We start from the raw sequence: 24,881 nt of genomic DNA on the forward strand, positions 1-24,881 counted from the left end.
ATATACACTTAACTAGAACAGCCTGTAGTGTTCGGTAGAGCCAGAGAACACTTCGCCTTTATGGCAAAAAAATCGGGATCATTTTTCTTTCAGTATTCTACAGCCTAGATGTTGCATGCTCAAAAGGCGCATCGCTATTTTCGACTGCGATATTGTCCGAGGAACTTTATTTTCTCTTCATAGCTGAGAATAAAGGTATCGTAAAGCAAAGAATCTTCCGGAAGTCCAGATGTTATTTATTCACAAATATTAGAATCCACGGGGAAGAAACACAAAATAAATCATGGATCAACAGTGAGCGCTTTCGCCTGTGCGACAGCCCAGCGGATTGTCGAACAGTACGCGTACTGCAGTGGCAGCTCTTGCCTGGACCCTATTTGTGAAAATGCTTTATTTAAGCATATTCAAATCATGCCTCTGCATTAAGTGAAATTAAAAACATATTTCAACAGCTTTTTTTAAGGTAGAATTCACAACAGTGCCCTAGCTTGCTTTACGGTTACCCTGAAGGTTTGCTTTGCCAAGCTCGTGCCCCTATAATAAAGGGGGGCATACTTTTCAAATTCGTGAAAGTACGTTGACAAAATACAATATTCGACAACCCTGGTCCGATCATGGTGCTTTAAGATACGCATGATTACGTTGCTCTATTAACGACCCCATGCATAAATGACGACGTGCTCAGGAGAGGAAAACAGCTGATTCAATTCGGTGCCTAAATCAACTAGAGAATTTGCAAAACGCAATTCAAGGACGTCTTATTCGTGAGGGCAAAGCATCCCCGTATCGGACTAACTGTTTCAATCTGAAGCTATATCTAATCGGAACGGAACGGGCTTTCAGCCCTCTCTGATGCGGCACCTTCAACAGGCTATCGGTTACAATAGGGCCCAACAAATCTCATGAATCTATACATATTAAGAAATGTATGTAACTTACCTTGATGACGTTGATTGCAATAGTGGAACAAGGCGATACCACTGTTTTGAGACACCGATCGTGCACGACAAAATTGCACACTGAATTTACAGTTGTCGTATTTCCGTCAGGAGTAAATCCGATAAAGTCGAAAACAACACCATAGACAGCAAGAGTTAGACAGATAAACATCTTGTAAACCGGAGCACAAACTGTTTGAAAAGTCAGGAAAAAAAGATATTTACACCACAGATCTTTTTGTCTGTGTGAAAACGATTAGTTGGTATATAGTATATAGAGTTTTATGTATATAGTTTTAGAATATTTATCCATAAGGAAAATAGCTTATATCCATCCAAATATCGACTGCGTCTCTCCGTTATTATTTATGCCAAATTGCGTTCTTATAACATATTTGTTTGTCAAGCTATCCGTCGGTATTATCCTCATTATTAAGCTGACAAAGATAATACGGGATTTCTATTTTCTATGCTCACAAAAGTGCCGTCGAATTTTTTATCGTTTATTAAGAGGCTTACTAAGGCCCGAGACACAACGCCGCTTTCTAACTCATTGCTGTAGTAAAAGAGCGAGCATGTAACTCATCGCAACAACACGAGTGGGGTATTAAGGACGTTTCATGGCATCGGGATATAGAAGGGAGGTGCTTCGGACACTTTCTGCTTCAGCTAAAGGCTGTTGTTTCTCTTGTACACTGCTCAACGTGGGTGAACCTATACGGATAGAGGTGGCTGTGTGTCAATTGGGTTATGAGGCACGACCGCTAAATTTGTTAACATAGGCGGGTTTGAGTTTACACTGTTAGCGGTTTGGTCTTATGACCCAGTACCATATCCGCCTGTTTTCATTATAGAACTTGTTAGAGCAGTTTTGCGAATTGTTCCTCTTTCAATAAGGACGATAAGTATAGGTTACTGTATTAGATGTATTAACTATTTACTTTGCTTTCTTTTGTACTACTCCATTGGCAGACAATCAAACGCCGGTTCGTTCAAAGTGCCGCACGGTCGCTAAATCCGTCCAGTGTAACTAAAACGTTGAACGGACGGCTGGATTTGTTCATCGATTAGCTGTTTGCTGCGTTTGTCAGCTTGCGCTCATGCATGTCAAAATCTGTCATAAGACCGAATACAACACTTCCTTTGCGTTGTATAGAATATAGTGACTGTGTTAGATAAAGCTTGTGTATATCTGTTCATAACATAAATGTATCTAGTGTAGTGCATGTTCCCCTAGTATCTCTGACGGGTTTTACATGTTCACTTGTCGCGTTCACTTTCTTCTGATTACTATTTTCTCACGTACAGATTTTGAATACCCCAATTCCTCACAGGTTTTTTGACCCTCATCGTTGCCGTATCATCATATGCAGTGTTTGCATGCATATGACATGGTTCGTCGTCGCAGTATTTTTGGTCGTCGCCGTTGTCGTTGTCAACGACAATATCAAGTCGTACATGGTCCTAACACGTCGAGTCCTATCACGTACTATATATCGCAGTAGCGGATAGGCAGCGTTATCCAGCTTATCGTACGTACCTTCACAGATGTAGCCCTGGCCGATAAGGCCCCAGAGCATGTCGGTGCAGTGGTGACAATAGGTGGGTTTGTGAAATGTTTTCTTAGTGAAGTAGTGTCCATGGCCCATCTCGTACTCGGAGCCCGCGGACCCTTCCGGCCCAACAGTGGGCTCACCGCTATCGCAGCCCCCGCCATCAGCTTCAGGTTCGGGGGTGTGAGGCGTTAGCGCATCGCCTTCACTAGCGCCGGTCGCTGCTGCCGGGTAGCCTGGACATCCTGGCGCGCCAAACGACGATCCAGTCGGACTAAGTGGCGTCGGGTCGCCGACGCTCGACTCACCAGCCTCGGCTGCGAGCGAACTGTCTCCTGCCTGATGCTCGGAGCTACTCGATCCTACACCCATGTTAGGCCTAGCCGTCGCCATGTTCGGGCGTCGAACTGGCGAGCGCCTCAGGCGTTGCGGGCGGTCCGGCTAAATGCCGGAGCGCTGCCGCGGCGCGGGCGATAACGACGCGTCGAGGCAGTGCGCTCAGCAGAACTCCAGCTGACGTCGCTTGAACACTTTGTAGAAGTCATCGGGCACACTCTGCATGTCGGGCAGCTCCCGCTGTCGTTGCTGCTTGTTTTGCGGGTTACTCTGATGCTTCTGCTTATACGGCTGTACCTTTGATTCTACAACGTCGTCGCGGAATTGCCGCACCTGGCTCAGTTTCCACTCAATGAACGCGGACGTTGTTGACGAGGACGATCGCGATGAGGCGCCGCCCTTGCCTGACTCGATTGCGACGAGCGGGTCTATTAACAGCGGATCGACGGGGGGGTAGTTGATCGACGACGAGCAATAATGCTTGTCGATGTTGGATTTTGCTTTTGCCGTTATCTCAATTTCGGCGGCGAAGGCAATCCGGCGAGGTGTTGTGCAATGATAAGGCCACGCTCGTGTGATTGGCTTCGATGACGCTGCTTTTGCTAGCTCGTTTTCGACGACCTGTTCTGCTATTCCTACTGCGCTTGCTTCTTCTGCTGCAGCAGATCGGGCGCCAACGCCAACGCTAACGCTGCCTTCAGGCGCGGCAGTCGGGTGTCCCGCTTGCGCAGTCACTCCTCCAGGAGTTGCTCGCGGAGGCTGCTGCTTGAACGCGCCGAATTCTTCGTCGGCGTTCATGGCCCGCCCGGCGCGGCTATCGCACGCGCCTTCATACCGGACTGGAGCTCGCGTTGGAGCCCTACGGGGCACACTCCGGGTGGCGGTGCAGGTCACCGACACAATGCAGCTAGCGACACCAGCTGCTCTGCCGACGTAAACACCACCACAGTCCTTTCGGCTTCGCACGTCCCACAGCCTGTTCACAGTTCACTGTTACGCGGCACAGTTTTTCCTATTTTTCGCCTGTTGTCTCGTTAAGTCTAACGACAACGAGAGCGGCGGCGGAAGCAGCAAACGCGTAGCTGTTACGAGGCAGTTCGGCACTCACACAATTACGGCGGCAAGGAGGAGAGCTTCATATCAGTCACACGGAATAGTATTCACTCGTATTGCACGATCGTCAGGTATTGTGCGGCAGCGATCTCAATTGGATGGAGTAATATAGACAGTAGCACTAACATTGTCACAATGATCACCGACTAAGCAAAACACCACAGTATCTTTACTATCATCAACGCAGGCATAGCGTCCACAGCCTACCCCAGACCAGCAGCACTATGACCATGCAAAGTGGGGGGTTGGCTGGCCGGTTGGCTTTTGCTGTTCTTCCTTGCCGCCTCGCCTTTGCTGTCCCTCGACTACGCCTGGCGTTCAAGCCTGGCTGTTAGCTTGCAAGCCGTAAACCTCTGACACCACTCACAGCAGGAGAAATTCCCGCAACAAGCACGGTCAGTGTTTTACATTTACGCTGCTTCTACTACTGCTGCTGCTACCGATTTTTCTCTACCACTACCAATGCCGCACTCCCATCGCCACCTCCAGTAGTAGCAGCAATCCCCTTTCTGTGTCGACGTCGTTCTCTTAGTAAAGCGTATCGAGCAATACTAGTTAGAATTGTAATCGTGTTAGTGGTCGTCGTTATCGTCGCCTTGCCTGGCTTTGCCTTCACTGTCGTAGCTTGGGAAGCTCTCGTAGCCGGAACGTAGTAGTTGTAGTACTAGGAGATCACACCGTGCCACTGGTCGTCGTCGTCGTCGTCTTCGTCTTCTTCTCACGCCTGACGGGGCGGCTTGCTGCTCCGTGTGCCACACACTCACGCTGCCACTGACATCCGCAACAGCAGCACCACCAACGAAATTTGCAACATAAAACATACACACACAACCTCCAACGCTCGTCTGCCGCCTGTGTCTATGGGGTGAATGAATGGGTCCTTTGCCCCTCTGCCACTACTCTGCGCCGCCTCTCTGCCGCCAGCAGCAGGAACGGGAGCGCTCTGCTCAGTTCGCTACTGCTCGTTCGCTTACGGCCGCTCACTTCCACTCTGTTCCCCTCAGCGGCGGGCTGTCCGACCAAGCGATGGGCGGACGGACGGGCCGACGGACGGACGGACTGGCAGTCTGCATCTATGGCGACTTTGGCGGCTGCTGCCGCTGTCTACTCTGCTTTGCCTCTCCGTGTGCTGGTCGTACGTCGACTCTCAGCGGCCGCGCCGCCAGTCGGCTGCTTAGCTAGCCACTTTCATGGGCTCGACGACCAGCTATAACCTAGCGTAGCGTAACCTGGCGGCGGCGAAAGCGCACCACAAGCCTCTTCAGACCTCTGCTGCTACTCAGTGCTGTGATGTACGTTATTATTGCTACCTTTCTGCTAGCCTCTCTGCCTTTCTGTTGCCTGTTTTTCTCTACTGTCTACCCTCCGCGTCTACTGTCTACTCTCTACTGTCGTCCGCGGTTCTCTGCCATCAGCAGTAGTTCGCAGATGCTGCGGGCTCCTGCCGCTGCTGCTGCTCAGGGTTGTTTGCTGCTTGCCCTCTAGTAGTGGTTGAGCTGCTGAACTGCTTTCCACTGTTGGTGCGATGCTGTGGCTGCTCTCTACTCAGACCATCCGTCCATCTGTGGCTTAGTACGTCCGGCCGTCATAGCAAGTTCAAAGAGGCGACACCATGGGTGAGAGTACGGCGGACGCGCGAGCTGACAGCGACTGATGGCTCGGAGTGGAAAGGGCTTCGTGCTACCAACATTGTTCCGCGGAGTGCACGCCTTGTTCCTGTCACCACCATCATTGATTGTCTGCCTCTGGCTTCCCCTTCATTGAAGCAACGACCAAGCAACCCAGCAGCAGCAGTATCATCCGAGCAACGAGTTGGAGATTGAGAGATGAAGCTCGCAGTAGATAGCAGCTCTTGCGCACATTCAATGATGGTGGTGATGCCCACGATCTGCCATAGTATCCTCACGATAGGTTGATAGGTTGACGAGTTCTAGCGAAACAAACGAACTCATGAGCGTATCTCCGAACCTTTTTGGGTTTACGCAAGGACTGTGACTGTTCCGTTATAGATTTACATACCATATGATTAATTCTGTCAAAATGAACTTCGCCGATTGCAGTTACATCCATATCGTGAGCGGATAACAATGCCGCCGTCGTGGCCGTCGTCCTCCGCTACTTTTGGCGGCATCGCGCATCGCAGAGATGGTGGGGGGCCATTGACAGCTACCGTCGGCCGCACTTCCATGACCCTCATACCCCCACCGTTGACTGGCTCGCTAAGTCGTTCGGTCGGGCGCTCTCGGGCTCGCTAACCGTCGTCGACGACGACGACGGTGCAACAGCGACAATGACGACAGCAATGATGACGACTGCTTCAATGACCATGACAAGCAGAGTAAGGTTCAGGAAGGCTCGGCCTGCCTTGGTCCTCTCGACTGTGGAGCGAAGGAGAATGGGAAAGGACGTAGGAACGAAAAGAGAATGTTCGTCCGTCCGAGTACAACTGCTCGTTCTTCTCATCCAGCGTGCGGAGGGAAGGCAAGGAAAAGCCGTAACTACCGAAAGGGCGGGGGTAGCCTAGCACTAAGCGGTGGGTGAACTCATGGCCTCCTGCCATCATGATAGCCGCTGCCATCGCCTTTCGCCGCCAGGACCCGGAGAAGTGCTCTCCCAACCCGACACTCTGGCGCTCCAGGCTCTGACAGTGTGAGCGTGTGTTAAAGTGTGTGAGTGAGTGAGCCTGTTTGCTTGCGTGCAATAACATGCAGCTATTTCCAGCGTTGGGCGCATCTCTGTATACCTATATCTCCGTTAGAGTATGTGTCTGTATAAACAGCGACTCTGCGCTTTGTAAGGAACTGCACTCTGTGTTAAATCGCTCACTCTGCGCGAACTCATAGTTCTGCCTGAGTGCACGCAGCAAAGCCGATCTTCTAAGCTGCCGAATTGATACGGAAACACCATCTGACTTAGTCTTTAAGGTTAGGTTAACTGAGCTACACCTGTCTGACTAGCTGGATGGTCGCTCAGCTGAAGCTAGCTGAAGAAGCCGGAAAGGGTGTTATGCGGAAAGGAGAGATCGGTTTACATTGCCCCACGTGACGCCCCATATATGATGGAACAACTGCATTCTAGATAACCCAACATGAAGGGAGGTCGTTGGCGGACAACCAAGTCTGTGGCGTTGGCTACACAGTTTAAATAAAGTAATGTCCATAGCAGTGGTTTATGTAGTGTAATTGATATCGAAACATGCATCTAAGAGTATGTGCGTATGTTGCACGTATCAGAAATATCTGAAACAAATAAATTGACAAGAAGGCTATACTCGATTAATAATCCAAGCATACACTGATATGGACGTGTATAGGAAGCCTTTCGGAATAACTGGACTAAGAATGGGTAGCCAATGCTACTGGTTCATAAACTGCGTTTAATTATCAATCAATATTTTCATAATAACCGTAAGTGAACAAATTTTATGACATGTAAATTTGTTTAAGTTTAGTTCAAAAAAGTTGGACAAAAAACCCAGCAAATTTGAACTGTGAGCTACTACTAACAAACTTCCCAATTGTCCACCAAATTTCTCTCGTCGGAACTTGTCTGGGCGACCTTGTTGTCTGTAGATTCTCTCATTTTGAAAAAGCCACTGGTTTTTGTATCGAATCGTCGCAATTACAAAAAACAGTTTTTTGAGCCACTTTGATCACTTTTCAAAGCTTGTCAATCTGATTTCGAACGTCCGAGGAAAACGTACGCTGTGGGTGACGTTAGACTATAGCTAAGCCTTGTTTATATTTAAAAAAAAAACTTTCTACTTCTACAGTGATAAATTTGTGACTTTGTTCGAGATCAACAGCACCTCAAGGATCGATTAAATGTTTTCAAAAGATTCGCTTTATCTGACAACTGTATTATGATAAAGGTGCAAACGCTGCTCAAGCCCATAAAAAATATATATACTGCTCATCACCTAGATAAATTATCGCAAAAGGCAAAACGTTCTCAAGATGATTGTGTCCCTTTTGTTCAGGAAGTTCCGGTACGAAATAGCCTCTCGCAGTCGTCGACCAATTAAGAAAAACGTTGATGAAATTTGAGGCAAAATTGGGCAAGACTGACACGTGGGTAGCTACTATATCGCAGAAAAACATCTACGACGAAATAGTTTATGCTATTTGATTTGAGTTGGCTGGAAGAAAGTACGATATTTAAATGCTGAATTGACAAAACATATTTAAGTGACGAACAAATTGACGCAAGACGATTTATTCAACAGTATTCCATCTGCACTACATAAAAACGAAAAATTTCTAAATCGGCAGATTATATGCTACAGTTATGTGCACAAAAAACAATAGACATGCACCTGTAACCTTTGACAAAGTCCAAAACAATGTACTGTAACGTGTTTGGCGGGTGGAAAAGCAATTGTGCGTTATGAGCTGCTGCCGCCTGGCGGCGGAACGGTTCATTCGGAACTCTACTGTCATCAATCACCGAAATTATAACTAGCCATCGTTACCAAAAATTAAGCGGAACCCTTTTACTATGACAGCGCCGTCTTGTACCATGCTAATGTTAGATCACACACATGTTTAGTTTTCCGGCATATAAACTGTAAAATTTTCGATGGAAAATTTTATTGCACTTGCCTATAGTCTACGTCTTGCACCATTAGGCCAATATCTGCTTCGGTTTTATGTAGAACTTCCTTAATGCTATTCAGTTATTTTTAATGCAACGTCACATACGATACATCTGTGTTTATTTCGGCAATATTTTGTCCTTATATAGACACAGTAACGAAAGTGATTAAAACTGTCAGTACGAGCTGAAAGTCTTAGTCGCGCTACCCACGTATGGGCCCCAATATACGGTCAGAAGCCACACAGGTTCAACCAGTCCCTAGTTGACAATCGGGTTAACTTTATTGTAATGAACTCAAATGATTATCGCGAACGTGTTGAACTGTCGTTATAATATATACGGTGCCTGCTCTACTTTGATGAAAAAATTTCCAAGCTGTTGGGAACGTGTCCTATGAGGCACACACGCACGCACGCACGCACCTCCACATCTTCAACAGCGATCGAGCTAAGAAATGGCAGTTTCGGTGGCAACCCTTCTCACACATAACGACATCATCTGAGTTCTGTGTTTTCCAGCTTAGCAGACCACTTTGTTTATCCTCAAATTGACCACCTCTTTAGCTTCGACAAGTCGCTCTTCTCTCACTGGCACCACTGCTATTTGTGATAATGACATGAGTCGATCGATATATATATATATAGAAGTAACGCGTTAAGACAACATTTCCAGACTTTCATTTTTATATATCTAGCATGATTGACGACGATGATGCAAAAGCGCCAAGGGTAACTATTTTCGTTGAATATAAATTAATTGTACAGCTCATTAGGCTATTCGTCATGTTCCCCCAAAACAATTTCCCCAAGGTCGTCGGTACTCTTTTATGAGTACTTTCTAAGACTAGATCTCAACAAAAACAGATACTTCTAAGATTAGATCTCGACAAAAATCGATACTTTTATGAACATTTTTACATAATTTTTAAGACTAGATCCCAACAAAGAGTGATACTTCTATAAAAATGTTTACATATATATAAGAAGTGTAATTTTTGGCAATTGTGCTTATTAAATATAGTCATCATTGACTGCGAGTTCACTCTTTTTGGGACCCAGGCCTCCGAATGGTCATTTTAAATATACTCCTATTTTAACGCGTAGGTAGTTTTCTAATGGCAAGCGTGCATCGAGGGATATTGGTGTAGGTAAACTCAGATATGTTTCATAGGAAGAATTCAATTCTGAGTTCATAGAAGGGCATAAGTCCCAAAAATGCTTTTGAAATAAAAAATATTTTTTTAATAAACTATCGAGCTCTTTTCGAAGCTTTCGACTTTTTCGAAGCTTGTTTGCTCCATGTGAGTCTTTCTCAGATTTTTAAAAAATCGCGTTACAACTAGTAGTAATGTAGACCATCGATTTCGGGCAAAAGGAAGGTTTTAATCATTATTAATTAATTATATATATATATATATTTATATATATGTATATATATATATATATATATAGTATAAAAAATTGCTTACTAGAAAGGACATTGAGGTAAACTGGGCCACAACCAAAGCTGGGTCTTTTCATTTGTCTCTTTTAGGGTTGTATTTTGTTGTTAGCTGTAAAAGCAAGAAAAAGGAAACTGTATTGTGAATTTTTCAGCGAAAGATTGCTATGATGAAGATATTTTAGTTCTAGTTAAAAGAAAAACGGATGGAAGTCATCTTACATCAATTTTCATTAACCTACCGTATACTATCTAATATCTCATAAATAGAAAAACAACGCAAACTTCGTTTAAATGATAACATAAAAACAAATACACTTTTCGCCAAATCAGTTAAGCTCAGTTGCGAATAATATTGACTAATGCGGTGGAAAAAAATTATCTTTGGTAACAATAATCTACTGCGAGACCTGCTTCGTGCCTAAGGACGAATATGCTTAGAGCTAAAAACCGCTTCCGTTCGAAACACTGAAAACGTATATACTCTACCTTTTTGGAAGGTTTTAACTAAAAAAAAAAATTTAATTATTCGTGTGTCGTTTTGAATTAATATCAGATTATAGTCCAATGAAGTGGCTAGTTAAATAGGCGGCCTTACGTTTTCTGACTAAATTTCTGCAAGTTTTAAATTAGACGTTTTTTAAAGTCAAAACCTCTAAAGTGTAATAGGTATTATAAAACGTATTATAGTATCGATCATAAATAAGAATAACTCGGTGCTAAACTAAATACCCAAATATAGTTCCCATTTCTATGCCCGTTCTTCGATCCGGCTTTTTACTCACCAAATACAGTAACATTCGAAACTGCAACAGCACGACCAAGTCGGCCCGTAATAAGAAAAGGAAGACTATGGGCTTCATCCTTTCGTATTTATAATTTATCTTTTTTGAATACTACTAAAAAGTTGCTAGTTCTTAGAACACCTTATTTATTCTATTTTTTTTCTGTATAAATTCTGAACTCCTGCTGTGCCGAATGAAAATTTCTGAAGCATTCTTATATAAATATTTTTCGGTCTTTCATTATCTAGTTAACAGGCAGAAAATAGGCACTGCGCGAAAGAAATTGACGTTCTAAAAACAAAGTGCTCAAAAATATTTTAAAAAATCCTTTCAGTCATGAAAAACGAATCCCTCACAAAAAAGAAAACTATGTGTAACTTTTTGCTAGTCAAAAATTATCTTTGCTAGGTATCAGTACTGAATATTAAAGGGCGCAGTGGTTATTGAATTATGACGGGACTACATGAAAATCGTCTTCCTTTTGTTAAAGAAACATTAGCGATATTTGATTTCAGCAAAATAGACTTGCAAAACGCTGAACTAAATTAATTACGAAAGCCCTAAAAAAAAAGTTAGCCAGCAATTAATGTAAATGTATTAGTCATAAAGTGAATCCGTTCTGTCAACAGGAAGAACGTATAAGTTCTTTATGGCCCATCTGGGATCGTTGGGTCTGAGACAAAATTCGCGGGCAGCTATTGTCAAAAGCGTTCGTATTGGATACGGCGTATATCAAAAGACAACCAGACATTGATAGTTTCGATATTGCTACGCAACTAAGAAAGAATCCGAGCGTGTGTTCCTATAGGCAGTTTCTTGTGATCCAGGTTAAATTTTTTTTGGGGGAGACGGGATTGAGAACCTTCAAATTCCATCAAAAGCATGCAGAAAGTACTTTTTTGGTAATCTGGAATATAAAAATTACAAGAAGGTTTTGGTGAGGACAAACGCAGCCCTTTTTGGGTGCGCCTAACCTTTGGACTCTTGAGACCTTTTGTGTCAACGAATCTTTTTTAATCAAATGAGTAATTTCGAGAATTGTTGTGGATTTTGTGTTAAATTTAACTGCCACAACTTATATATAAATGTATATAGAAAAAATATAACATTATACTTGTTTCTATTCATTCAGTGAAGTGAGATAATTGTAATCATAGTATATACGGAACATCTCTTTAATTGAATTTTACGGGAGGTGTTTTACGTATACTATGAGTATAGTAGTCTAACGACGGAAAGAAACCTTATCGCTCTATGACTACAGACACCTTCGATTCATTCACTTACTTCTAAGAGTTGCAATAAAAATGTCTCTGGTTTTAAGTCTCCATTGTTAGCCAGACGTCATCCTTCTTGAAAAAATGCTGGAAGGATGATGGAATAGTGTTAAATCTAACAGCAACAAACTCTTATAGTAGTTACGGTTAAAATTTAATAGATCCCCGTAAAAGCTTTAGAAGCGCAAACTTGAAAGTTTTATGCGAGTAATATAAATATGTCTGAACGTTAGCCGGTTTTCTAAATTCCTTTTTTAATGTGAAACAATCATTTATATTGAATCTGTCTTTTAGAGCTTCTGGGTAAAATTTCTGCATCAGTTTTTTTTACTTGTACTTGTCTCACCGGTCAAACTAAACACTATCTTGAATATACCTTAAATGCGTAATAATGTTTTCTAAGGAATCCTTTTAGACTTGCCCTATTGAGCCAAGTCAGGCTCTAAAGGCTTTTGTGACCTGCAATATAGAAATTGAAATGTCTTCCTATGACATATTTGTTTAGCGTATAATTTATAAAAAGATAAAAGGTACCACTTTTGTGGTCCATATGGCAAGCAGCTTTGTTTTGTTTCCTTTTACTAGAGTTTATGACATTATATTTCTGTGTTTTGTTTGCTGGCGTAGCTCATTCGCTAGAGATTTTCGTTGCGTTTCGAATTGGAACATTCGCATATATCTAGAGTGATATACAAAAGACCACAAAGAAACGTTCGCAGCACAGAGTGAAGCATTATCATCATATCATTTTTTGTTTCTTCGGTGAATCAAGCCGACGCGGTTAACACGATATATAACACCACACTGCCGTGTTGCTAAAGTCCACTGGCTTAACTCTTTTCTGGCTTTCGGACATTGTCCTTAAGCAGACATACATAAGTTTTTTTTGGCTTTAGAGGTTACCTAAAAAGGGGATTTTAAGAAGTGTAATAGAAGCTTCTACTAAATATGCATAGGGGGAACAATACCCTAAAATGTTTTTATGTTAAGGCTACTTACAAACAGTAGTATTTTAAAGAGTTAGTTTATCGAGGTAGTTCTATCACAACTGTATTATACTGAAATATAATGCGTTGTGATTTTTAAATAAGATACCACAAAGCTAAGAAAAAGAAATATTTCTATGATTAGGGAAACCGTCAACTATTGTACGACGTTTAAGCGTTTCTATATTGCTTGATCCTTTAAAAGACTTATTCTATATATTTCGTAGATAAGTGCCTATCTTATCCGCAAGGCTAAAAAGATTTGAGCTAGAAGTGGCGTTGCTGTATTCCGTCCTTAAATGGGAGACAAATTTTCACATCAACTTAGATTCTGCTTCTGTTTATTATAAACTATTCAATTAACAAGATATATTACAACTGACATAATACAACGTCTTTTCCAAAGCATAATGAATTCAAAAGGCCAAACAAGTGTGGAGATCGAGAGAGTTCCATGTAATCGAGTTTACGAGGGTTGTGAGACTGACTTCATTGAAACAACTGACTTCATTGCTGTTGCTCTCTCGAAGTATGCAGCGCATCGCCGTCGACAAGATTTCGGTTATATGCATTAATTGACTGCCATAATGGCACCCAAAAAAAAAGAACCAGCAGAGGCGGGTGTGCCTAAAACAAAGATGTGTGATGACATGCCTAAAGGCTCAAACATCATTAGGACAGATAACCAATTATTCACAAATTTAGGGCAGCGTAACATACCTAAGTATATGAGAATCAACTCCTATTTAAAAACATGTGTACCTCAAAAAGACGTCCAATCAGAATATATGTAACTATACCATCTAAACACGACTCCACATTTACAATAATGTTGTTGTTAGCGTAGCTCCAATTTAAAAAAAAAAAACTAAATGATGAGAACCAGATTAAAAAAGCATCATAGTTTCAGTAAAACAGCACGCTTAAGTTCCTGATACTTGAATTGATTACCATACACTAAGGACCAGTATTTACTTGTAGATATTCACATAGAGTTGTTACATTAATATGCTTTAGTTAGGACGTTTAGGTAATATATTTCAATGCTATTTACCTCCGAGACTCTGAGATATTGTTGTTCGCGTAGTTTCAGTCTTTTAATCCTCCTGCAGCATCAGGTTTTGAGTTGACGACATTGAGAGTAACTTCAAAAGGATGTGCCAGTTTATCATTAGTAGAATTTAATAAAAAAAAAAGCAAGAGCTTTCAGTATTAGACTTATATTCTAGCGTAGACTCTTACACGGCAGGAACTATTTCGAACATATTACCCGTACAAGTGTAAGACAAAGTCAATTATCGATTTTAAAATGACTTGATAAAACTATTTAGGCAAAGTTTACTGCACCGTTTAAATTTTCGCGGGATGTCCGCCATTGGTCTCCAGTTTTCACTCCTACATCTAGGTTTATAGTAAATATAATATTGCTAAATGCGCGCAATTTTGCTCATCGTTTAGATAGTCAAAGTAGGTAGCGCTTGAAGTTCTGCTTTCAGTAAACGCAGACACTATGTCGTCCCGATTAACCCTCTTGCATAACATGACTAAATCGCTGCCAATCCCAAAATACGATTATAGCGTAGAGTTTTACTACGCTTAAAGCATCTGATCCTGCAACCGTTATATGAACCTTTTTAAATCACCTGGTACCAGTTTCCTTCTGGTTTGCATCAGTTTATACTGTATATAACCGTATATACTATGCTACACAAGTTCTATGGAATTTTCTATTTGATATGCTATTAATGAGTACTGATATAGTTTTTTACCAATGAGTACCTATATAATTTTTTTTTTGATAAGATTATGATGTTTTGAAGAACTGTCATATAAAAAAAAGAAGATGGTTAAAACCATCATTACAAAAAAATTACACTGGCTTATAGATAAGGAGGTCCATATCGTTGTCTAACACTATACGCATTTCTACAAACTAGAAAGGAGATCTACATTTACATGCAGTGACTTTTCCTACAGTAGGACTAAAGCCTATCTGAAAGCAGTTACAAAAATTGGCTAATTGCACAAGTCATAATTAAAATCATAAAAAAAATGTACATAGCTTCTTGACGACTATGGACTTTGTACTTCGCCATTTAATAGTCGACACGATCTTTTATTTGGCAAAGGTAACTCACGGCCATGTATCTTGCTGAAAAGATACTACAAACGTATCGCAGACCTATTACAGCCAGCTAGATAGCGTCTACAATACCGTGATGTTCAGAAGGCCCAATGTCTGCACGATCGTCATAAGCTTAGATGCTTCAGTCATCACAAAGCATATTTTCTAGCAAATTCGTTAGTGGCTATATCCTTTTCAAGTAAACTGTATGTATATGGGCTAATAGTATGCTTTACATATTGGCTTGTTTTTTTATGAGGCTAGGTTCTGTGGCAGCCGCTGGTTATATGCGGTTAATTGTCAGTGGCCTAGAGGATGTTGGAGAACAATTCGCCGCACCCATTTGTGGAGACACATCTAAGTGACGTTGAATCCCTTTAATTGCCCTTCTGGAGCAGGCTTCTTTTTCTTGTCCTTATGTCGTAAAGCTCAGTATAGCCAAAACATCTAGACGCGTTGACACGAGAAAACAGAATAGATAGTGGCGAAATATGGCAGACATTGGGCCGTGCGACGTCGTTGACATTATAGGACGATTCGGACTCTATCACGGTAAGTTTTTAGCATTCTTCAAATAAGTTATTATAAAGGTGTCGTCGAGGGTTTGGCTTATCTATTGGAATTTTTATTGTGAGTGTATAATGTATATTAGGAAAGAGATGTCGAATATTGTAAAAGAAACATGTTATACTACACACTGCTTCTATTATTGGAATAAATTGACACGTGCAAATCTGGGGCTTTATATTAAATTGGTCTAGGGGGTATCAATGCAAACTAAAGGATTGCATTGTACAAAACAATGCAGTACTTTTGTTGGATTATTTGAAGTCAGTACGGACAGAGAGCGTTATAATACTGAATGCAATAAAATTGGATTGGTAGTAGAATTTCTATAAAATCAATCAGTACTTAAAACATTCTTGCCTTTTCATCTGAGACTGAGCACAAGTGAACTGGTGAATACTCCGACAGGTCCATTGAGACGCCTACCGTTTTCTGTCTTCAAATTATATCCAAACTTCCCTTTATCCCGGTGAATTGTCGTGGTTGAGGACTGTTGGGCCTAGCCCAATATCATCATTTTTCTGCTTTTGAATTCTATAGTAAATAATACGACTTAAAGAAATCTGTCAATGGTTTAATTATTTTACTAAACAACTGTAGCTGTTTGTGATAGAGAAAAAAATAATAAAGAACTATGTGTATTGCAGAATTCTATTTTATATAAAGGATAATGATTAACAAATTTACTTCGGAAAAGATGAAGGAATTCAAGAAAAACAGCCGTCCTATGCGTACGCTAGCAGAGTCACATGTTTCTTAGTTATTATTGTTTTTAAAATTTCGACACTTTTTAGATTTTGTCTGTGGAAAATGTGTTCAAGCGGAATCTATTTTGCTCGATAGACTCGACAGAAACCAGGGGGAATCATGTTCTCCTCATACCTCCTTTAGTTAAGTTTATATTTTTCTAGTTATGTAAGATTGCTTGGTATCTTCAACAAACGTTCGACCATAATTATCCGCAAACGTGCTAATCGTCGAAGGTACATTTCCACTGTATTTTTAAGATAGCTTTTTTCCTACGCTCAACTTCAAAAGAAGTATTAATAAATATTATGACAAAGATTTGAATATGACCAAAATAGCCATGAAAATGTTTATGAGTCATCATTCGTTTTCAAATTTTTTTTTGTTAAAAACATATCCAAAAGCGTTTTTTAACTACACATAGGCTTTTATTATGTTATTTTTTTGCTGATTATTCAAGGACCAAACCACCAGGCGACGTGCGTATAGTGACTATAATATGAACAAGATTAAACATTATAAAAAGTTGTCACTTTTAATGAGTGACAAGAGAAATGGGAGAACTATTAATTAATAACATTAAAATTATATTCATTAGCCGAATTGGTTGAAGAAGAGCACCTTTCGCATAAATTCGTTTGAAAAGTAATATTTAATTAAGGGAGCGGCAAATAGCTTTGAAACTTGCTCAAAAGTTAAATATACGCATTATGTACAATTTAAGAAGTCATAACTATAGCAGGTGTAGATTTTGCGCCTTAAAGGTCTGACGAAAGCTTTAAGTAGGCACAATTAGAAATGTTGTTAAATATTTGCAATAAACCTTGCTGCAACTTGAACAGCTGCTTCTTTCTCACAAATTTATAAAGAAAATATTAAATTGCTGACCTCATCTTGTCATAAAGACAAAAAAGTAGTTCTTAAACTTCTTGTAAAGGAGACCAATGGCAGAAGTGCGATATCAAGATTCGACACGTCATGGGGGAGCTGATATTTAATTGCCAAGATGCGTCATTACTGAAGTGCTATCGCGGCAGATTAGAGCGCCCTCTTTAAATGGGTTCCTTATAACCTGAACAAAGCTAAATGATCATTCCTACTACCCTGTTTGCTGGAAGTCCATATGGCAGTCAAAAGTCGCTTGATTTTGGTGGAGAAAATACTTGGTAAACTGAGAGATTTTCACTGAAGGGGTAACGGATACAACATCATGAATATCAAGGATCTGATGCGACGTACGTAAAAACACTCTACAGCAAATCTTTTAGCTGATTTAAATCAAGTACAAAAGTGAGTTTATGAATTAACTATGTCATTTGCGTATCATACTCTATCATATATCAGGCATTGTACGTTACTAAGTCTTCTTAGATATGATAATACGATAGAATTAATTGAACGCCGCAATATTTTTAAATCTAGGATCTAGGAAAAAATAGGACTCCTATAAAAAAAATGGGAATACTGAGGAAATACTGTCCTGGTTTGAGACAGTGCTAGCGAAAAGAGTTACTAAGTGTCGTATTCACATGTCCTTAAATTGAGAATCTTTAAAAAGAATTTTGCTTTAGCTTTACCCTAAGTAGATACGATAGATATATTGTAGCCTAAGGCAATGACCAGATCGATATGCAATCAAGCATATATGGAAGTTTTTTGTTCCCAAGACTACATCTAATAAAGCGCCTTAGGTTATTAGAGATAGTTATTTTTATCCTAGTCAAACATAGTTTGCCACGCGTATCTAATAAACGTTAGCATTATTGGGGATGCTACAGAATATTTACATTTGTCCGTGTGAATGGATAACTATAGAAAATGTTTGCAGGAATCTAAATTGTCAAAAAAAGTGTGGAACTGTGGCCTAAGGTAAATCGAGTCTACTGTTTTTTGATGACACGTATTACATATCGTTGCAAACTAGCCTTTTCGAAAAATGTCAGCTATTATATAAATTCGTTAACGCTTTCACTACATTAAGCGTACTTTGTCGTTATCACCGTCTACTTTATTTTGTTCAGATGATAACTAATTGAACAACTTTCGAAAACAGAGATTCTGAAAAAGATTCGCTGTAAGTAGCTAGTCAAGGGTTATATTTCTTGGTCTAAAAATTAGGTAAAACCTAGGATCTTGTGAGAAGAACAATAAGAAAGTAAAGCCACCCTAAGCCTAAGCTAACCGCCTACCCTTAAGCTCAACTGAGGCCTCAGGCATCCCCCCCTATGCCTAAGCTAACCCCCTACCCTAAGCCCAACGCAAGGACTCACACAAATTCATCTACCCGCTAGCCTTCTACCTTTAAGCTCAACCCAAGACCTTAAACAAAGCCGTCCACCTCCTGCCCTTAAGCCTAACCCAAGACTTCAGACATAGCCACTCACCCCCTGCGCCTAAGCTAACCCCTTACCCTTAAGCCCAACTCGAGACCTCAAGCAAAGTCATCCTATGTCATCCAAAGTCATCCTGCGTTTAAGCTAACCCCCTACACCCAAGCTAACCCCCTACACCTAAGCTAACCCCCTACACCTAAGCTAAGCCCTTACTTTTAACCCCAACCCGAGAGCTCAGGCAATGCCAGCTACCCTTTACGCCTAAGCTAACCCTCTATCCTTAACCCTAATTCGAGGCCTCAGACCAAGCTACTTATCCCCTATGTCTAAGCTAACCCCCTACCCTTAAGTCCACCCCAAATCTTCAACGTTTGTGTCCACGTTTTTTAGACTATTTAACTATTTTTTCCTATACGACCGATCTGCAGATGTCGCTAGTTTGTGGGGTCGCTTAAGTTTGTTCTAAAAAGCCCGAGATTTTTTCCGCAAACCTATTATATATTTCTCTTTCTTATCTTATCTTTTCGCAGTTCTTGTTCTTACTGTGGCCCTACTACGGGCGATTCCGATCGCATGGACCTACATGATGTCGCCGTTGATTGCCCCAGACATACCTCACGAGTGCAGCGCTCCCCCGGGCCTTAACAAAACTCTTTGGAGAAGCTTCGCCCAACCCGACGAGTGTACAGCTTTTCCACTTCAAACGATTTTCAACGGCATCATCTTCTACGAGCCGGAGAATGGTACTTTACGTCAACCCTGCGAGTTTGGCTGGGTATATGATACAAAGCACTTTGGGCCTACGGCAACATCGGAATGGAATCTCGTATGCAGGGACTCTTGGATGCGATCGGGCGTTCAATCGACGATCATGGCAGGGTCGTTTAGCGGAGTAACAATTTTTGGCAAGCTTTCTGACGCATTTGGTCGAAAGAAAACGTTCTACGTTGGCGTGTTAATAGCTGCATTAGTGGGTGTTGCTGGGACATTCGCATCGTCCCTGCTATGGTTTAACGTTTGCCGTTTCGTCATTGCCGGCTGTGCGGCTGGACTTACTGCGGCCATTGTGACATTATTTATGGAAGTCATGCCAAACACTGACCGTGTACTGATGAATGTTGGCTTCGGAATCGGTTACGTTATTCCCATGGCTCTCATTGGTTTTATGTCCTGGATGTTTCAGAATTTTCGCCTGATGCAACTTGCTCTGGGGTTATCGTTTTTGCTCGTCGTACCATTCTACCCATACATTGAAGAGTCGCCAAAGTGGCTTTTAGCTAAAAATAGAGTTGACGAAGCTGCAAAATGCATCGACCGGATACTGCGGCGAAGTGGACGGTCCGCTTCAGACATGACGAAAACGATGGTTCGGATAGCTGCCCAGGCCCAGAGACATCCTGAAAAATCTCAACCAACCTTGGGTGATCTGCTAAGGTTGTCAACCTTACGAATCAATGCTGTAAGCATTTTCACTCTGTGGTTTTGTGAGTCGATCACGTACTACCATATCATGTTGAATGCGCATAAATTTCCCGGAACTCCACAGCTGAACTACGCACTTTCGGCGTCCGCCGAAATTCCCGCCGCGCTAATTGGTATTTGGGTATGCCGACGCATTGGTCGACGAATCTCACAGATCGTTCCTATCCTGTTAAGCGTTGTTAGTTTATCTTTGGTTCTGTTTTTTATACCCCGTTCAGCAACGTGGCCGAACTTGCTCGCCATGATGTGGATACGGTTCCTTCTTAAATCTCAAAATTTCACGCAGTGGATTGCTGTTCATGAGAACTTTCCTACCCCATTAAGATCTACCGGTTTCGCGCTCTGTCACATGTTCTCGCGATGCGGAGCGGCTATGGCGCCCTTTGTTGTAGACCTCGGTCGAACCACGCATTCAGCTATACCCCACATTGTATTTTTTATTTCTGCAGCAATTGAATGTGTCTGCCTTCAGTGGTTACCGGAGACATTGGATGAGCCTTTGCCGGACACCCTTGAAGATTTGGAAGAAGTTTGTAAAAAGAAAAATGAAAACAAATAATGCCTAGAAATTCATTACGAGCATATACGTGGCAGAAAAAAAATTAAGTGTAGTTCTGACTCTGCGTAGTTTATGCTTGTTTAGATAAGGCCTTTAACTTGTAAAGGCGCAAGTAAAATTCCAGCGAATGTTAGCTAGAATTCAAATATTCTGAATGAATTATGTCCAAATAGTCTCATAAAGCTGACGATTTAGCTACCAGCTGACTGATGTGGTTGCGTGTGCGCATGCTTTTATTTACTTCAATTTATGTCCCTTGACGTGGTAAAAAACGTATGCAGAGCATTTGTTTGAAATGTCCTATTCTACAGTACAGTTCTTTTGATCCCTTGGAAATATAGGATATGGCCCAACTTTTCTTGCAGCTTTGCGCGGAGGGTCCAGACGGCCTTCAGGCTTATGGCAGGACTACAATCCGAGTTGCACAGTTTACCTTCCGTTTTAAAAACTATAGGTTGAATAATGTATGTGGCGCAACTAGATACTCGTTTGATTGCCGATGCAGAACATCAAACATACAAGTCGCTAACGCACAACGACACTCCTGAACCCACAGAAATGGCCTCTCGGAGGCGTTCACGTCAAGAGATACGTTAAAACTCGCGGCGCTCTTTTTTGCCGCAATGTACGAAGAAGCAATGCCCTTCAAAAAATTTCACAGCACGTGAACTATTGTAATATCTTGGGAGCCTATGCAACAAAAAAGCCGCTGGTCCTGATAAAATTTGCAAGCACGCTATGGTGACACTATTCAATAGATGCTTACATACAGCTGAATGAGAAGGTGCTACTTCATTTAATGATGCCTAAAAGAAAGAGCGGCCCAACCGCACTGTCGTCATAGCGGGGAGTAGCGAAGAAAAGTGTTTGTTATAAGCTGCTTGCCAGCTTGTTGACTAAGAAACTGAACGGTTATTTAGAGAGCATACATGAAGAAACATATTTTCTTTAAAAAACTTTTCACAGAGACGGCGTGCGGGATCCCGATAGCGGACGTGAAGAAAGCACTGCCTACATCGTGCAATTTGCTATACATGACGTTTGTCGATATCAAGGGGGCCTTCGCCTCAGCGCCCGGGACAAAGCTATGCTCACATTGGCCGAAGTGGATTTCCCTATGAATAGATTCAAGCTTCTCCTTCATTGCAGCTCCAGAAGAGAAGGGAATAACCATCGACGACACACTGGCCAAAGTCCTGCCTTTCACGAAGAAAACTGGCTTGACTTAGAGGCACGACCCAAACCTAAGGAATAATCTCCCTGATGAAATAAGAGGGCCAAAAGGAATCACTTTAAATAATATTGTGCGCACATAATGACACATTTAATGATATACGGGCCGAACGGGTTTTAAGTTTATCACAAACCGTAAACCTGACCAAGATAGGAACGATAAAGTTTGGAGACGGAAGCAGGACAGCGATTATTGCACCTTGTACCTTACCAGGTTGCCTATGTATATTTTCATCCCTGGCTTGCTCTTCTCCGCGAAAGATAGAAGTTTTATTGTGCAGGAAGATACAGGAAAGCAGTGTTGGCCGTATAGGCGATCAAATCGTACACGTTTGCCCCTCGCAATCGCTCTCTACTCGCACGTATTCAAGGTAGCTCCGATTATAACGGATGGGATACGCATTATTTGGGAAGATCCCACGGTGGAAAACTGCAAATAATTAAATCGCATTAAAGCCTCTTTCCTTAAAACAGCATTGGGATTAAGCATAGTAAGCCAAAATCATCTCGTGTGTCCTTTGGCCGACTCACCACTGCTGACCGAGGACCCACATTATCGCTTTGAGCTTCCAGCAGCGGAAGACCGATCTTAGGAAGTGGTAGCAAAAATTGGGAACCTCTTTGCTTTGAGTCTGATGAGGAACAACAAGTGAACTAGCTAAATATACATGTCGTCACCCGCTTTGCCGTGCATCAGCAACATAGACCCTATATTAAACCAAGTCCCTGTGAGCTTTGAGACGAGAAAAAAAATGTAGCAGATATCCTACCGTTCATTGCTCCTTGGTACCATCTTTAAAACATTAATTCTATGTTGAAATTGAAAAAATATGTATGAATTTTTTCCTGATATAGGGACACTGTGTTGTTTACCTGTATGTATGGTGTTTTTGACTACTATCCGTAAAGGTGAATAAATGAAATTTCATTCAAGAAGAACTCCGACTAATCCACTTAAATGTAATCTTTACAATCGAGTTTCTCCAGGGATTCCTTACGTTCGGAACTGGATGATGAAGCTACTACTAGCCTTACAATTATATTGTGTTTATTGATATTACAACAGTATTTAACCTTATATTAGGACTCGCTTTGCGAAATACTTATGAAAAAAAAAGCCACCAAACAATATATGTAAATTCATTACAATCTGAGTTGTAGGTCGCACCGTGACGATCTATTGTATATGCGCATACAACGAACAATATTTCACTTTAGAATAAATACGCTCGACGGTTGTAAAGGCGTAGGACGGGCGATTGTAGAGTATTTCCTCCTGACCGCCAATAATAAAGCCTGTTGTGTACGCTTAAGTTGATGATGGGGGTTGGACGGCAGCGGGTATGGGCGTAAACGCTTCAGCTTGAAGCATCCTTATTCATCGTTCATATGGCTGCGAAATCAACGCCTTTTGCTAATCTTGTCACTGTAATGAAGGTAAGTTGATATTTTGTGTTAATCAGGACTAGTGTAAGATTGCATGCCGCAGTAGTGCAACACTCGCTTCGGAACGCAAGGCAAGTACTGCTTACAACATGATAGGGTATATTAGGGCACGTTGTCTATGGACATAAGCTGTAAATATGAAACTCGAGTGAAACATATCGACAGCCATTATCCAACTTGATAACGCAAAAGCTTCAGACACTGGGGGGCGAAAGGGTACTACTAAAAGGGTACTGTTGGAATCATTCATTAACCCATTAACCAGTAAAACGAAAAAGGGATACAAACAAAAATAATTAGCTGCGTTTATTCAGTAGGTACATCCAAGCTATATAGGCGTCGAGTGCGTCGGCGAAAACCGCTCGCCTCCGCTTCCCAACAACAAATTAAATAAACCAGTCAGCTTTTATGTGTGAAGCTCACCAACTTCTAACCTGTGATTAGCCTAGAACTCGATATTAGTGTGAAATTTCAACTTTTTTTTTTACAAAGTAAAACAGGAATGTAACCTTACTGAGCTTCTTAAGGAGTAGGTTGTAGACATATTAAAACCGCGAAGCCTAATCCCTGAGCTGCGCGCGCCTAATTTCAAATGGCGCATTGCTACTTGGCTACAAGGTGTGAGTTTTTTTTTTCGTAATATCATATCAAATTTTCCGGCACGTACGATTATTGAACCAGTCTTTGTAGCTGTAATATACAAACGACGTCCCATTAGGCGAAGTAGGAAGAAAGGGGCAAATCACTAATACGTCCGAGTAGAGCAACTATTTACGAAAAATGTTACGCGAGTTAGTTTTTTATTATTCGATCTAATGCAAACAAAATCGAAACAAAGTCAAGCTTACGTTGCACTTGAAATGTTCTTAGATCCGCCGCAATTCTACACAAACTGTGAGAACACGGAACATCGATAGAGTGGTGACGAGCTCCGCGTTGCTTACTACACCCCCAGCAAGTTTAGCGTAGTCGCCTATTTGTTCTTTCCAAGAGAACTATAAAGGGCTGCAATATCGCATCGTAGGAATCACTAGGTTCATATATAACGTGATGTAAAACCCCGGCTTTCTTTACAATCATGCATCCAAATAAATCATGTTGGCTGATTATGCAATATTAGCAATCTTTCCATCGAAATCAAGGTTGGGAGACACACTAACACGAAACCTTTTGAGGATAAGCGATAAAAACTCTCCCATCATATAACAAACAATTTGCAGCTACCCCATCGGCTAACTTTTGGGGGCAGAATTAGTCTGTCGTTTCGACTACACGCACTTGCGATGGCATATCTGCTGGTTTGAAGCTTATCAACAGGCTTATATATATTTTCGTCCTCGCATGTAGTTTGTAGGTATATATATA

The 24,881-nt window shown here is 41.6% G+C and overlaps 2 protein-coding genes across 12 annotated transcripts in view; one reads left to right on the plus strand and one right to left on the minus strand.

Moving 5' to 3' along the window:
- The window catches only part of LOC111247728 (diacylglycerol kinase theta-like), a 15,796-nt gene extending 12,912 nt beyond the window's left edge, over nucleotides 1–2,884 (minus strand). For all 3 annotated transcript variants that reach the window (XR_015324964.1, XM_086985285.1, XM_086985284.1), the window contains exons 1-2: nucleotides 2,479–2,884; nucleotides 940–1,019 (exon numbers count right to left, since the gene is read on the minus strand). Coding sequence is in view for 2 of the 3 variants with exons in the window: in XM_086985285.1 (XP_086841411.1) it covers nucleotides 940–1,019; nucleotides 2,479–2,884 (486 nt within the window). In the remaining variant the exon portion in view is untranslated. The remainder of the gene's footprint in view (nucleotides 1–939; nucleotides 1,020–2,478) is intronic.
- Nucleotides 1–23,009, plus strand: part of LOC111247729 (organic cation transporter protein-like) — a 42,172-nt gene extending 19,163 nt beyond the window's left edge. For 6 of the 9 annotated variants that reach the window (XM_086985289.1, XM_086985290.1, XM_086985288.1 and 3 more), the window contains exon 2: nucleotides 19,327–21,946. In XM_086985289.1, coding sequence (XP_086841415.1) covers nucleotides 19,380–20,837 — 1,458 coding nt within the window. In that variant the 5' untranslated portion in view covers nucleotides 19,327–19,379 and the 3' untranslated portion in view covers nucleotides 20,838–21,946. Of the gene's footprint in view, nucleotides 1–15,413; nucleotides 15,702–19,326 lie in introns of all 9 variants that reach the window. The other 3 variants (XM_022799004.2, XM_086985287.1, XM_086985293.1) reach the window with 2 other exon arrangements.
- Nucleotides 23,010–24,881: the final 1,872 nt, after the last annotated feature.

This window comes from Varroa destructor, unplaced genomic scaffold (assembly GCF_002443255.2).
Source record: "Varroa destructor unplaced genomic scaffold, Vdes_3.0 BEIS01000003.1, whole genome shotgun sequence".
Classification (NCBI taxonomy): domain Eukaryota; kingdom Metazoa; phylum Arthropoda; class Arachnida; order Mesostigmata; family Varroidae; genus Varroa; species Varroa destructor.